Below are 16,343 nucleotides of genomic sequence, written 5' to 3'. Positions count from 1 at the left end.
CACATTACATCATTTAATTTTTACAAACCACATGATTTTCATTTTATAGCTAATAAAGCTGAGGTTCAGAAAAGGGAATCAAATCATCACTAGCTCATCAAGAACAGACCTGTTGCTTGACCCCAGATCTCTTGGGTCCCAATTTCATGCTCCTTCTACTATACATCTCACAAGACTTTTCTGGGCCCAAGATTCCAGGTCACTCAGCTCTTACTGCGGATGTCAGGCCTGAAATTCAGCTCCCCTGGTTCCCTGGCCAGGGCTCTTTATAAATTGACCATGTCAACTCCTTGCTTAAAAAAAAAAACCTTCCACGGCTCAGCAATGGACTCAGATAAAACCCAAACTCCTAGAAGAGAATTTATGCCCCTTTATCACCTGGAATCTTCTACTGTTTTAGCCACTTCAGTTTTTCTCTTGCCCCCACCCAACTTCCACAGTGCCGAACTAACTGCAGTCTTAGCACCGTGGGACCCCTGGAAGCAAAGCCTTTGTGTGGGCCAGTTCTCTCTATCTGAAATGTCTGTCCATCCTTACTGCTTCTTAAATTCAACCTGTTCTTCGGGTCATAGTTTAGTTGTCACCTCCCTCAAGAAGCTTCCTTGACTTCCACAAGCTTCTGAATTCTGACTCTGCTCCCATGTTAGTCTGTTAATCCATCTGTCATGCTTATCTTGCTGTACTGAAATCCCACATTTACTGGTCTGACTCCCTTTTGGACTGTGAGATTAACAGCAAAAACTGTTTTGATCACTTCTACATCCCCAACATCCAGTACAAGTCTGTCACTTATACAGTCAGCACTAAATATTTATTGAGTAAATAAATAAACAAATGAATGGATGATTAAATCAATGGACAGATGAGTAAATTAAAAAGTGAATAAGGGAAACATATGTTGTACTTTTAATGGGCCAGATGTCTTTTTTTTTTTTCTCTCCCCTTCCCCCAACACCCCATTGTCTGCTCTCTGTGTCCATTTGCTGTGTATGTTCTTCTGTTTGCTTGCATTCTTGTCAGGTGTTAGCGGGAATCTGTGTCTCTAATTGTTGCGTCATCTTGTTGTGTCAGCTCTCCGTGTGTGTGGCGCCATTCTTAGGCAGGCTGCACTTTCTTTCGCACTGGACGGCTCTCCTTACAGGGCACACTCCTTGCACGTGGGGCACCCCTACGTGGGAGGCACCCCTGCATGGCACAGCACTCCTTGCGCTCGGCAGCTCTGCGCGTGGGCCAGCTCACCACACGGTTCAGGAGGCCCTGGGTATCGAACCCTGGACCTTCCATATGGTAAGTGGATGCTCTATCAGTTTGGCCACATCTGCTTCCCAGGCCAGATGTCTTAATGAAGGTTGAATATAGTATTCTTTCTAAACTACTCACCTATGTCTTTTCATTAAATTGTTTATAGTGCCTTGGCTCCACCCCAATAAATGACCTCTACCAAGGAACCAAATGACGTGACTTTCTGATCTGGAAAAGCTATCTATTAGGTTGGAATTCTCTGTTGAAGGCTGGATTTGTCTCATCAATAAAGAATTCACTTAGATATATAAAATTTATTCAGTTCAGGTTTTCTACAGTTCTTAGGCTCAATTTTGAATAAAACCATGTGTATAGGGGGAGCAGGTCTGAGAAAATATCCTTATCATTTGCTATATGCAGGTGTAGCTCAGTGGTTGAGCACCTGCTCCCCATACACAAGGTCACGGGTTCAATCTCTGGTACCTCCTAAAAACAAACAAATACAAAAAACGTATATACGTACTTCATCCATTAATGGTCTTGACTTTGCCCTCGTTGCAGCACACTGGCCTGCCAAAGAGAACAGCTTGGCAGCGAAATTATGAGGACAGGGATGCACTTTCTTATCTAGAAATGAAAAACATGAATCGAGGCCTCTCTTCTCCATCAGTTCAATAAGGATATCCCTCTAAGAAGAGAAGGAAACAAACTTATCAAATAGGGCTCTACCACAAAAATGACCAAGAGTTAGGGGCAGAGATGAAGACAATTCTTACCAGTCGGATATGTTTTGGATCATCTAACACCACTTTACAACCTGTCAGAACTTCCATTATTACCTACATGAAATACACAGAAAGTTAAGCTACATTTCAACTTATTACAAATAATTAGCTGCAACTATTAACCCTGACAATTACTACATCCCAATTAATGGCTTTATACTGTTTTACTTGACTGATTAAATAAAATAAATGTATAAGGTGATGAAGAACAGGAAACCAGTAAGTCTAAAAGTTAAAAAACCCTTAAAAAAGTTCTTACATATTAGGACATTCCTGGTATTAAACTCTCCCCCCTTTGTTAACTGGTAGTTGGAACTTACGATTCCAAAGCTGTAGACGTCTGTTTTAATGGAAAGTTTGCCATGTCTGATATACTCTTCTGGCATGTACCACAGACATTTACTGCTGCTGTTGGTCATATTTATGGTGGATCTCTGATTCTCTAGGTGGGGTCGGAAGTGTGCCATGGCAAAATCAGTTAGTTTGGGTTGAAACTGATCATCCAAAAGTATGTTTGCACTAAAATTGTGATCAAAGACAAACAAGACAAATCATCGTAGAGGCATTTCAGTGAAAAGCAACATGAGAAGCTCACCTTCATATATGGTTAACTCAAACCATTAAACAATAAAGCAAACATAATTTTCCATGAACTAGAGCACATGTTCTCATTTTTCTTCAAGTATAATTCAAAATGTATAAACCTAAAACAATGTGAAGCTCAGGCTTCAAGAATTCTAGTCCACACTTTGTCTAGACCCAAGTTTTCAACAGGGAAAATAAAGCAACTTCTAGTGGTCCTTAAGGTTATAGAAAGAAATATTCTAACCTTTATTTCCAGGGTTCAAACCCAGGGTTCAAACCCAGGGCCCCCTGACCCAAGTGGTGAGCTGGCCCACATGCAGTGCTGATGTACGCAAGGAGTGCTGTGCCACACAGGGGTGTCCTCCACGTAGGGGAGGCCCACGCACAAGGAGTGCACCCCATAAGGAGAGCCACCCCGCACAAAGAAAGTTCAGCCTGCCCAGGAGTGGTGCTGCACACATAGAGAGCTGACACAGCAAGATGACACAACAACAACAAAAAGAGACATAGAGTCCTGGTGCTGCCAACAAGAATATAAGCAGACACAGAAGAACACGCAGTGAATGGACACAGACAGCAAACAACTTGGGGCAGTGGGGGGAGAAGGGGAGAGAAATAAATTTTAAAATCTTAAAAAAAAAAAAAATCCAAAGAGCCCACCTTGTCTGTAGTCCTAGACCCACTTTCCTGTATGCTACCTTTGCCTGTGGGATGACAGCCAGTGAGGCTTGGTCCTCAGGACTTGCATCAATGAGTACAGTCCTCATTCTTCCCCTTCTGTTGTTTTTTCTCCCCAGATGTTCTTCTAAGGCCAGCCTGGGTCTCAGACAGCCGCAGCTATGTCACTCCTCACTCATTCTTTTGTTTTCTCATTTGGAGAATGGTGTTTACCATCCTGACATACCTCTCAAGATGAGGAATGGACTGGAGTCAAGATCTTACCTTCTCAACAGCGTTAGACAAGAGTAAACATTGAGATCATAATTATTCCTCCAATAGGTGTACACATCATTTGCTCAGAACAAGCCTGGGCCACTTGGAGGTGCTCTGATGGGCTCAGAATGCTGGGATATTTTACTACAGGAATCTCCAGTGTGCCAGTGAGTGAGATGGGCAGAGAGGTTCACTAACTCTCATTGCCAGGACCCAAGCTGCTGCTCCTCCGGCTTCTGCCACATTGAGAGCTTGTCTCTCTTCTGCACAGCCCACTTCACTTCAGGATACAAAAGCTCTGAATGCCAGAGTTTCAATATCACACATCTAGTCCTCTTTTACTATATCCCAGCTCTAAGTAAGAAAGTGTAAAACCATAACTTAAAATACCAGGAGATTCAAGAGAATGCAAAAAGCTGAATTTGTGAAGCACTTAGAATCTCTGAAGAATAGGTCTTTTCTAAGTACAAAAGAAGAAGAAAAAGCAAAAACAACAAAGTTTGTACTCAAAGCCATTTATATGACTCCCACCAAAACTGATGGGAAGCATTCAGCAACTGGTGAGTCTTGCTTCTCTAAGAGTTAGGCAATATGAAAGACAATAAAACCCACAAGGAACTTAGGGTCAGTGAGAGGTCATCAATAAGAATCTGCAATTGTTTTAGGGAATTACATTTACACTTGAAGAATGATATTTGGTGAAAAAGCAAGTGGTTTACAAGCAGACTAGTGTATAACATAAATTTTGCAACCAGTGATTTATACTGTTCTAAATAAAGGTGAATGGTGGCTGAGGAAGAAGAATGTTCTGTTTAGGAAAGTGGGCACTGAAAGAGGCCTTTCAACAATCAATTCTATCCAATTCTTCTACCTGCTTCAGCATTAAATAGAATGTTCAAATACAAAGTGCCTTCAGCTATCCAACAGGTCAACTTAATAGACTTATCTTGTGGGGTGAAATGGCCTAATGAAATAAAGACAACATAAAGTAACTAGAATCATAATATATATATATAAATAAATAAAAAGTGAAAGGACAGCTTGCTAGCTTTTGTAGCTACCAAAAGCACAGAGAGAAAACATCTAAATGTTCCACTTAGAATTTAATGTTTCTACAATATGTTTCTTCTTCTTTTCCCCACAAGGCTATTTAATGTAATAGAGAGACCCCCCCCTCTCCAGATAATTCTCCAAGTAGAAGAACCAGTGATTTGTACACTGAGGAGGCAGGGAGAACCCTATACAAGGTGGCAAGTTTGGATCCTAACTCTGAGATTTTTTTTTTTTTAATTTCTGGGAATGTTTTAATCCCTCTGTTGATATGGGTCTCTAGGACAATTCTTTTAGGATGGCTTATACCTCCCCCTCAACAAATGCCACTTTGTAATGAAACTTTCTTTGACTACCATTTTGTCTCTTAATTTAGTAAAAGCCCTCAGGCATTATATAGAAAAAGTAAGATGATTATAATACAGAATTTGAATTTAAGTACAAATGCTATGTTTGATATGTAAGAACATAATTTAAAGATATGTATTTTATTTTTGTCTTTATTTTTTTAATGTTACATTCAAAAAATATGAGGTCCCCATATACCCCTCACCCCCCTCACTCCACTCCTCCCTCCATAACAACAACCTCCTCCATCATCATGAGACATTCATTGCATTTGGTGAATACATCTCTGAGCACTGCTGCACCTCATGGTCAATGGTCCACATCATAGCCCACACTCTCCCATGTTCCACCCACTGAGCCATGGGAGAACATACAATGTCTGGTAACTGTCCCTGCAGCACCACCCAGGACAACTCCAAGTCCCGAAAACACCCCCACATCACATCTCTTCCTCCCACTCCTTACCCCTAGCAGCCACCATGGCCACTTTCTCCACACCAATACCACATTTTCTTCAATTACTAATCACAATAGTTCATGAATAGACTATCAGTAAGTCCACTCTAATCCATACTCTATTCCTCCATCCTGTGGACCCTAGAATGGTTGTGTCCACTCCACATCTATATCAAGAGGGGGCTTAGATTCCACATGGATGCTGGATGCAATTCTCCTGCTTTCAGTTGCAGGCACTCTTGGCTCCCTGGTGTGGTGGTTGATCTTCTTCACCTCCATGTTAGCTGAGTGGGGTAAGTCCAATAAACCAGAGTGTAGGAGTTGCAAGTCTGTTGAGGCTCAGGACCTGGCTATCACATGGTCAGTCCAGAGATTCAGGTTCCCTGGGTATACATTAAACCCCAGCACCAACTACAGTTCCGGTAAAAGTTCATTTAATTTTTTTTTCTATTTTTTTTTTTTAATGTTACATTAAAAAAATATAAGAGGTCCCCATATGCCCCCCACCCCCCTCATCCCACTCCTCTCACATCAACAACCTCTTTCATCATCATGGCACATTCATTGCATTTGGTGAATGCATTTTGGAGCACTGCTGCACCACATAGATAACGGTTTACATTGTAGTTTACACTCTCCCCCAGTGGGCCATGGCAGGACATACAATGTCCAGCATCTGTCCCTGCAGTACTACCCAGGAAAACTCCAAGTCCTGAAAATGCCCCCACATTATACCTCTTCTTCCCTCTCCCTATCCTCAGCAGCTACTGTGGCCACTTTCTTTACATCAATTCTACAATTTCTTCCATTACTAATCACAATAGTTCCACAGTAGAATATCAGTAAGTCTACTCTAATCCATACTCTATTCCTCCATCCCATGGCCCCTGGGATGTTTATGTCCACTCCACCTCTATATAGAGAGGGAGCTTAGATTCCACATGGATGATGGATGTAATTCTCCTGCTTGCAGTTGTAGGCACTCTTGGTTTCCTGGTGTGGTGGTTGACCTTCCTCACCTTCCTGTTAGCTGGCCGAGGTAAGTTCAATAAACCAGAGGGTAGGAGGTGCAAATCTGCTGAGGCTCAGGGCCTGACTATCACGTGGACAGTCCAGAGATTCAGATCTCCTGAGTATACACCAAACCCAGCGCCAACCACAGGTTCAGTAAAAGTGACAGAAGAGGCATGTGTAGAAAGGTTACATGTGAGTCCAACTCCATCACACTCGTGAACACAATCTCCAAAGTAGGGCCATCTGACATGGCACTGAACTCCAGAGCCATCAGCCATGACCATAGAACCTGTGGGTCTCTGTAGCCCTCAGGAGAACAAAAGGTATCCAAATTGGAAAGGAAGAAGTCAAAATTTCACTATTTGGAGATACATGATCCTATTCATAGAAAACTCTGAGAAGTCTACAACAAAGCTTATATAACTTATAAACGAGTTCAGTAAGGTTGCAGGTTATAAGATCAAGTGCAAAAATGAGTAACATTTCTGTACACCAATAATGAGCAATCTCAGAAAGAAATCAAGAAACAAATACCATTTACAATAGTAAATTAAAAAATCAAATACCTAGGAATAAATTTAACTAACAATGTAAAAGACTTAAACACAGAAAACTACACAACACTGTTCAAGGAAATCAAAGAAGACCTATATAAATGGAAGAATATTCCCTGTTCATGGATAGGAAGACAAAATATTATTAAGATGTCTGTCCTACCAAAACTGATCTACAGATTCAATGCAATCCCAATAAAAACCAACACAGCATGCTTTAATGAACTAGAAAAACTATGAAATTTATTTAGAAAGAAAAGAGGCCCCGAATAGCCAAAGACATATGGAAAAAGAAAAATGAAATTGGAGGAATCACACTACCTAACTTCAAAACATACTACAAAGCTACAGTAGTGAAACCAGCATGGTATTGGCACACGGATAGACATACTGACCAGTGGAACAGAATTGAGAGTTCTGACATAGATCCTCATATATACAGTCATATGATATTTGACAAGGCCACCAAACCCACTCAACTGGGAGAGAACAAATGGTGCCTGGAGAACTGGATAGCCATGTGTAAAAGAATGGAAGAGGATTACCAACTCACAGCTTATATAAAAATCAACTCAAGATGGATAAAAGACCTAAATATAAGAGCCAAGATCATAAAGACCTTGGAAAGCAATGTAGGGAAGCATCTACAGGACCTTGTAATAGGAAATAGCTTCATGAACTTTACACCAAAAGCATGAGCAGCAAAAGAACAAATAAATAAATGGGACTTCCTCAAAATTAAAGCCTTTTGCACCTCACAGGAGCTTGTCAAGAAAGTGAAAAGACAACCTACCCAATGGGAGAAAATATTTGGTAACCATATATCTGATAGGAGACTAATATCCTGTATATATAAAGAACTCCTATATCTTGAAAATAAAAAGACAACCCATTTAAAAAATGAGCAAGAGATTTAAACAGACACTTGTCCAAAGAAGAAATACAAATAGCTAAAAAGGACATGAAAAAATGCTCAATATCACTAGCTGTTAGGGAAATGCAAATCAAAACTACAATGAGATACCCTCTTACTCCCATAAGACTGGCAGCTATCAAAAAAATAGAAGATTACGAGTGCTGGAGAGGATGTGGAGGAATAGGAACACTCATCCACTGCTGGTGGGAATGCAGAAGGATCCAGCCATTCTGGAGGACAGTCTGGCAATTTCTCAAAAAACTAGCTATAGATTTGCCACATGACCCAGCAATTCCACTGCTGGGTATATATCCAGTAGAAAGAAAAACAAGGACACAAACCGATATATGCACCAATGTTCATAGCAGCACTATTCACTATTGCCAAAAGTTGGAATCAACCCAAATGCCCATCAACAGATGAATGGATAAATAAAATGTAGTATATACATACAATGGAATACTACTCAGCTATAAGAATGAATACAGTACAAACACATGTGATAACACGGAAGAATCTTGAGGACTTTATGTTGAGAGAAGCAAGCCAGGCATTGAAGGTCAAATACTACATGACCTTACTGTATTTATTTTTAAGGAATTGGAGGGTTATTGGTGCCCAGCAGCCCAGCCCCTAAGTACTTGGCCTCTCTTGGGAAGATTTGGGACACCACCCAATTGGCCAAGAGATCAAGAGGGCCAACTGGCCTTTCTGTGACAACCCAAGGACATATGTGCTCTCTCTCTCACCATCCAACACCAGGATCTCCTGGGCCCCTTCATCCACCCACCCCCAACCAGATGAGTCAAGACTGCCACCCTGGAAATTTATAGTTTGCTGGGGAAAAACCCCCTTCCCACGTCAGCCTGCATTATTCCTGCCTGTGCTGATATGAAGCTGAAACGTTCTACTTCCCCATTGGATCAAGGAGATTTCCCTTTCTTCTACCACTGGATCTAGACAGAACTTGGAGAAAATATTCAAGCTTGTTTTTGTTTAATTCATGTCCTATGAGTCTGGGTTCTCTGTATAAGTGCCCAGTCAATAATAGATGTTCCTCTTTTCAATGTGAAAATTAGTCTCTAACCAACTAGCATATCCTCCCTAAGCCTCAGTTTCCTTGTATGTAAAAAGATCTGATAATGCCTACCTCACAGGGGTGTAGCAAGGATTAAAAGAGAAATGTAAGCAGAGACACAGGGAGGGCCTCAATAAGCACTTTAAAGAATGTAGGGTGGCTATCATCCATCCTACACCCATATCTTAGACTCCCTTTAGAAGTCCAAGGATACTCATTTAAAGTAACAAAGACACAAGGGGTTGCAGGCCCCAGGATAAGCCTGGAGGTCTTAAGAACTCTGGGTTAATTAGCTTCAAGGAACCTGTTGAGTTTCAAAATAGTTCCAGAGAAGTTCTGGAAGAACCAAACTATAGTATTGATAAGAGTTCTAGAAATTTGAAGATCATGGAGAAAAAAAAGTAGATACCATTTGGCATGGAAGTGGCATGCACATATGTATCCACATGTATAAATAAATCAGTGTTGAGGTTGAGAGAAAGTGGTGGGAGGTAGAATAGGGGAAGTTTTAATATAGGCGATATTTGATTGTTATGATAACCCTCAGAGAAAATGAACATCTTTTGGATGTTTGAAAAGAGAGGAGGTACCAGAGGGAAAATAAGGAGAGAATGAGGAAAAGAGTTGTTTCTATACAAAATGTTTCTTCAAGTGGGGCGCAGGGAGGAGGAGAAGGGAGGAGACTGGATAGCTAAGCAGAGAGACACACTGAATTCCTCGCAGGCCTTGACATCCCTAAGCACTGAGCTCGAGTGTCTTACCTCTCCTGCACATCAGCTCAAAGGCTCCCAGGCCAGGGCAAATGCAGAAGGAGCTCAGGTCCTCAGGTCCTCGGGCCAGGCCAGGCCCATTGGTTGCTGGGAGGGGTCAATTTGTGTCTCTCTACCCCCTCAGAAAGGAAATTCTCCATACACATGCTTACTACAATCTTACATCTCTGATCAATTTCCACTTTTTTATAACCCATTTTTAAGCAACTGGCTTCCTCCTCCCTCCCTTCCTCCTTTCCTCCCCCCTCCCCCCTCCTTCTCTCTCTCTGTCTCTCCCTCTCCCTCTCTCCCTCTTTCTGAGATCACCTCCCTCCTAAGAAAGACTGTTTCACTTGGCAGGAGACAAACGGCAATACTGATTAGGGAACATGATCCTACAGGAAACATTAGAAGTGTTTCCCGAGATCATCTCCTTGCTTTCTAAACATTAACAGGAATGAGTGTCCGGGATGAAAAATGCTGAGGATCAAAAGCCTCAAACTCCGCTGTGCGATCAAATGCATTTCAATTTCAAATTGTTCATAAATGTGAAAACAATTAAGCTCACTAAGGGATAGGATGTAAATAACAAGGAGTTTACTGCTTTCAGATGCTCTTATACGATCCTGTAATTCAAAAATGTCTTCGTTTCCCAAATAAAAACACGAGGGTCTTTTGCCAAGAACACAGACTGTGACTCTCCAGGATTCTTTCCTTTAAATCCTTTTCCTCCTCAAATTCCACCATCTGGAAATGAATTTTGTTTTTATAACATCCTCTTTGTAGAGTTCAAATTACGAAGGCATTTTTGGGCCAAATAAACCACCAGACGTCTCAGAAATACTTTTTTGAAATGTGGGCTTTGCTTCCTCTTGTGGGTGTTCTGCAGCCCAGTCCTTGACAGTTTCTTCCTTAGAAAGTGATTTACTCATGCTGCTTGAACCAGACTAAAAGATTCCAAACGCTTATCTCCACGTCTGATCTCCCCCTCAAAGTCTGCTGCCTCCTGTTGTTTTCACTAGGAGCCCAGTGTCAACACTTCTCAATCGGCACACATTCATTATGTTCTAGCCTTCCCAATGTCCCTGTCTCTGCTGATGGAGCCAACACGCTCTTCCATAATCCTGGTTCAATACATACTCCTAAGGACCGAAGAGTGTGATTGACTTACGTAAACACGGGCTCACTCCTGCCCTCCTCGTCTCAAGCTCTGTGACTGAGGCTGGTCACTAAATTCTGTCAAACGGAGATAATAATGATACCTAAACTCAGGGTCCCTGGGAGGATTAAGGAGCTTTCCTGTCAGTTCCAAAGTCTTCCGGCTCTCACTGAGCTCCCTAATCCATCTGCAGCCTATCAGCTACTCTTCAAGTATTGAAAATTACGAACGAAGTCAGGATAAACTGTGCTTATGGCTGTTTCTTTATGCTGTTTCCCCTCACCTGCAAAGGACTCTCCCGCCCCTTATTTTCATCCTAATCTTCTTTGCAGCCATAAGTACTATCTCTGTGAATTTTCACTCAATCACTCTGAATTCTAGTGTTTCCCCGCCCCCCACCCACTCTACTGTACAGTGGCACTACACCATTTGGCACTTACACAAGCAGTTGTCCTATGTCATTTATATAAGGTAATGTTGAACTGATAGAAGATACTAAGTAAATATTTGTTGCTAAAATCAATGTGTTAATTAAGCAGATTTGAAACCATAAGCAGCCCTAGACCACTCAGTATAGGAATGGCAAATATGTGGTCCAAGACTTCTGAAATCATCTTCCCATATCCTTGGTAAACATCTCTAATTGAACTCAGAGAGTACTTGCCCCAGAATCCCTTTCAACACCACTTGGGAAGTCACTACCAATCAATCAGAGTTGGAATGTGTGATGAAACTAATTTGTCATCACTGGTATAGATGAGGTAAATGAGGCCCAGACTGTTGAAATGACATTTTCTATGCAAAAGAGCTTGTCAGTGGTAGAGGCAGGACTAAAACTTGGACTAAACTAAAACTTGGCCCTCCTACTTCCCTGTCCAGTGCTTTTTGAATGGACTGCAGTTAACTGAACAAACATCTTTTTACACAGCTACTCTTAAAAGATTAAGATTCTATTGATGATACAGCAGAAATAGAATTAATTAACTTTTATCTCTTTTTCCCCTTTACCTGTATAGAGGTAATTCCAGTAGCAAAATAACAGCTAATGGATGAGTTACAGGAAGGCAGATTTTAACTCAATATGAAAGAAATTCTAATAACTAGAGCTGCATCCAATTGGAGCAGGCCACTCCACAAAGCACTGGGTCCTCCATCGTTGTAAGGGTCCAAGGAAAGGTTGGTTGAGGCTTATAAGTTGAACTGTGTCCCCAAAAGGTATGCTCGAGTCCTAACTTCCAGGCCCATAAATGTGACTTTATTTGGAATGACGGTCTTTGAAAATGTGATGAGTTATGATGAGGCCAAACTGATGTCCTTATAAGAAGAGGGAAATTTGAATACAGGGACAAACAGACAAGGAGGGAAGAAGAGCCCACGTGAAGACGGAGGCAGAGATTGGAGAGAAGTGCCTGCAAGCCAAGGAAGGCCAAGACTTGGCGGCACAAACACCAGAAGCCAGGGGGGCCGGGAAGGATTTTCTCTCCTGGTTTCAATGGCAGGGTTCTGCCATTTCAGACTTCTGAGTCCAGAACTGTGAGGGCTATATTTATTCATTTCTATTGTTTTAAGCCATCTAGTTTTGTGGCACTTTGCTGTGGCAGCCCTAGGGAAACAATACAGTGAGACACTTAGGGAGGTGGAAGAGGCAAGTCTTCCTGGTAATTACAGCTTACTGCCAGGACTCAGGCTGTACTTTACACACATTGTTTCACTTATCACAATAGCCCTGGGAGGGGATACAGTAGTATGCCCAGTTCCAGATGAGGAGCCTGAGCCTCGAGGAATTTAAATAACTTGTCCAAGGTCACGCCAGTAGAAAGTACTAGTGCAGGGATTTGTACTGAGATGTCTGTGACTCCAAAGGCCACTCTTAACCAGTGAAAGCAATGAGATCACTGAGGTGGTTGTTAAAAGAGGGTGTGATGGTTAATTTCATGGTCAAGTTGGCTAGGTTATGGTGTCCAGTAGTTTGATCAAGCACTGTCCTGCTTGCTACTGTGAGGGTATTTCAAGATGGGATGTGCATCTGTAATCAGTTGTTTGCATCCACGATGGACAAAAGAGCTTGCCCTCAGCAATGTGGGAGTCTCCCCATCCAGTCAGGTGGAGGTCTTAAAAGCCCATACTGAGGATTTCAGAGGTCAGGAGAGGAATTCAGATTTAACTGCAGCAGTGTTTCTTGCCGGAACTGCCAGCCAGTCAGCTTCTCCTGGGGAGTTAGGACTAAGGACTTTGCCTTATCTCTACCGGAGTTTCCAGCTTCGTGGCCTGCCCAGAAGTTCAGACTTGCCGTCCCCCAAGGCCACAGGTGCCAATTCCTTATAACCAGTGTGTATATACATATAGATCTCCTATTGGTTCTCCTTCTCTAGAGAACCCTGACTAATGCAGAGAGGAAGGGTAGAGAAAGGCCTGGAGGTGCTTCTGGATAACAGGGATTCCAGGACTTTGCCTGAGGCCAGCCTGGGGTGGGGAGTCTCCGGAGGTATCTCCCTAACATATCTGAACTCATCCCAGCTCAGAAACTGATCAGGGTTGGCTTCTCCAGGAATAAGAAAGTCTGGGGACACAACGTGCTCCTCTCACAATCCCTAGAATTGTGGGCATAAAGCATAGTACACAAAGAAGCAGGTGCAATGTCACAGAATTTGAAAGCAAGAAGAGGTCCAGCTTGAGGTCACCCAAGCTGCCCCTGAAAGTATAAGTGAGAAAACTGTGGTCCAACAGCGTGAGGCACAACTTGGACTTGAACCCAGATTCCCTGTGTTCTTGTCACATCATCCTCCTTCGTCTTCCCCAGCAACAAAGCGGACAACCATTCCATTTTGCTTAGACAAAAAGTATTGTTCTCACTTTGGGCACCAAGCTGCTGAATAATGACCGTGCAATCTTCATTTCCTGAACTGTTAAAAAAAAAGAAATCGACCAAAATGCACAAAGATGTAATATTATCAAGTTTCTTTATAGACAGAATTAGAGAGAGCCAAATGATAACGTCAGGATTTTGATTAGTAACTTGAATGTCTTCTGATTATTTGGCTTGAGACAGAAGAATCCGATGCCAAATTATTCTTTTCTAAAATATGTTATCTTTAGTATAAGAATCGAATATGTTCCTTAAATAAAAGTGTAAAAACATTTTTAGGGAAGCAGACTTGGCTCCATGGATAGGGCGTCCATCTACCACATGTGAGGTCCACGGTTCAAACCCCAGGCCTCCCTGACCTGTGTGGAGCTGGCCCATGAGCAGTGTTGATGCGCACAAGGAGTGCTGTGCCAGGCAGGGGTGTTGCCCGCGTAGGGGAGCCCCATGCTAAGGAGTGCGCCCTGTAAGGAGAGCCGCCCAGCGTGAAAGGAAGTGCAGCCTGCCCAGAAATGGCGCGGCACACACGGAGAGCTGACACAACAATATGACTCAACAAAAAGAAGTACAGATTCCTGTGCCGCTGACGACAACAGAAGCAGACAAAGAAGAACATGTAGCAAATGGACACAGAGAGCAAACAATGGGGGGCGGGATTGGGGGGAAGGGAGAGAAATAAATAAATATTTAAAAAATTTTAAAAAACCATTTTTTAAAAAGAAGTAAAAAATGAGCCTTAAAAATAAATAAGATGGGGGGTGGGTGTAGCTCAGTGGTTTAAGCACCTGCTTCCCATGTATGAGACCCCTGGTTCATTCCCCAGTACTTCTTAAAAATAAAATAAAATGAAAAATTAAAATAAATAATATAAATAACATAATTTAGGTTAAAATTTTTAAAAAAATAACTAAACTAAATACAATAAAAAAAATATGCCATAGTCTCACCAAAGACATTGATATTTTGATGTTTTAGCCTTTTTTTAATGCCTGAATTTGTAGTTCTAAAAAGTTATATACCGTATATTATTTCAATTTGGCTTTCTTCACTTATTCTCACTTTATAAGCATTGTTCCATCTTATTTCATGGTATTAAACTATTATTTAATAATGTCCAATGATTTATGATAGTCTTCTGTGATTCATCAGTCTGAGGCCCAAATGCAAAAAAGAAAATAAAGGTAATGATATCTTTCATTTCTCCTCCAACAAAACCAGAGCTGTGACTATACTCGTGGAAAAGACCACTGTTAAATGCAGATCCTGAGATATCCTCGTTTGAGCCAGGTATCATGGCTGTGCAATGAAAAGATACCATTGCTAGAAGCTGACAATTCCTCACAAAGATTTAGAAAATTAAAAGACAAAGGCAGAAGAGGTAAAGATTTCAGACCTTCTCAAAAGCCCTCGGCTGTACTTAGAAGCACCAAGAATCAGGGAGGTTCAGGTTTAGAGTGAAACGAAGGATTCGTTTAAAAGATTCATGTGAGTGATCTAGGTCAGCCAATTCACGTTTGGCTGAGACTGCTGGGGACTGACTGTCATTACCACCCGACAGATGTTCAGTGCCTTGAATGAAATGAGTTCCTCTCATTTGTTTCCACAGAAAAGGTGTGTACACATCACCAAATGAAAGGGGAAAGTCTGTGATAGTTGGCACTAATTAACGTCTCTGCTGGCAGGCACAGCAGAAAGGCCAAGAGTTCAGTGGCTGTGGAAGGGACTGATTTGTTCAGGAACAGGCAGGGACACAGTGATGAGCCCTCGTGAAATCACAATTCTCAAGCAAATGCTCACTCTGACAGATGCCTGGGTGGGCACAGTCTATGGGTGGATTATGTCTTACTCCTTGAATTCTTCAGAACTATCAGCAGCAGCCCCTTCACCAGTGGAAAAAAAAATATTAATATGTTGCTACCTTCATTTCCAGTTTAAATCCTGCCTTCTCCTTGCAATTCTCCCCATCTCTGATCAGATCTCTCTTGCTACTGTGTCTATATTACCCACTATATATACCTAGAGATGCTATTTAGGAGTGTTATTTAAACAATATTATAGTTTGGCACATCCAGATAAGTACCTGGCAAACTGTGCTCAAAAACTGGTCTCCTTTAAAACTGAGAGACCATCTACGAGACTCCGGAGCCTTTCTGCTTCCATCTAAACGCCGTCTACACTTCAAACCTGATTCCTCATCCTATTTAGCATTCAAGGCCCCATCCAATCTCCTACCCACCACATTCCTTATTCCTCTCCAGTCTCATCTTTCCTTAATTCTCTAATCAACAGATTTTTCTTGTTTTCCTCATATGCTTGGCAATTATTTACTCTGCTTCCTTAAAAAAAAATTATTGCCTTCACTGGGAATACTCCTTTTCCTTTTCCCAACCAATCCACTACCACGACCCATCTTCTCAAAAACTTGACTTGGAGCTCTCTAACAAGAGGAAACTTTTTCAGACCAACAATTGTATATTTAATGCTGTACTATGTATTTTCTGTGTTTTTGTTTTCTCTATAATCACCAGGTTAAACCTTGAAGGACAATGCTATTATAATCAACCTCTTCCCTCAGTGTGCTTGAATAAAATGGTCTGAACACAACAGATAT

At 41.7% G+C, this 16,343-nt stretch overlaps 1 protein-coding gene across 1 annotated transcript in view; it reads right to left on the bottom strand.

The window, feature by feature from the left end:
- Positions 1 to 16,343, bottom strand: part of IRAK3 (interleukin 1 receptor associated kinase 3) — a 74,906-nt gene that overhangs the window by 8,142 nt on the left and 50,421 nt on the right. The window contains exons 11-13 of the mRNA XM_058308371.2: positions 2,348 to 2,546; positions 2,019 to 2,081; positions 1,766 to 1,930 (exon numbers count right to left, since the gene is read on the bottom strand). Coding sequence (XP_058164354.1) covers positions 1,766 to 1,930; positions 2,019 to 2,081; positions 2,348 to 2,546 — 427 coding nt within the window. The remainder of the gene's footprint in view (positions 1 to 1,765; positions 1,931 to 2,018; positions 2,082 to 2,347; positions 2,547 to 16,343) is intronic.

The sequence above is a fragment of the Dasypus novemcinctus genome, chromosome 12 (assembly GCF_030445035.2).
Source record: "Dasypus novemcinctus isolate mDasNov1 chromosome 12, mDasNov1.1.hap2, whole genome shotgun sequence".
NCBI lineage: Eukaryota > Metazoa > Chordata > Mammalia > Cingulata > Dasypodidae > Dasypus > Dasypus novemcinctus.
This window is presented reverse-complemented; position numbering and strand designations above follow the sequence as displayed.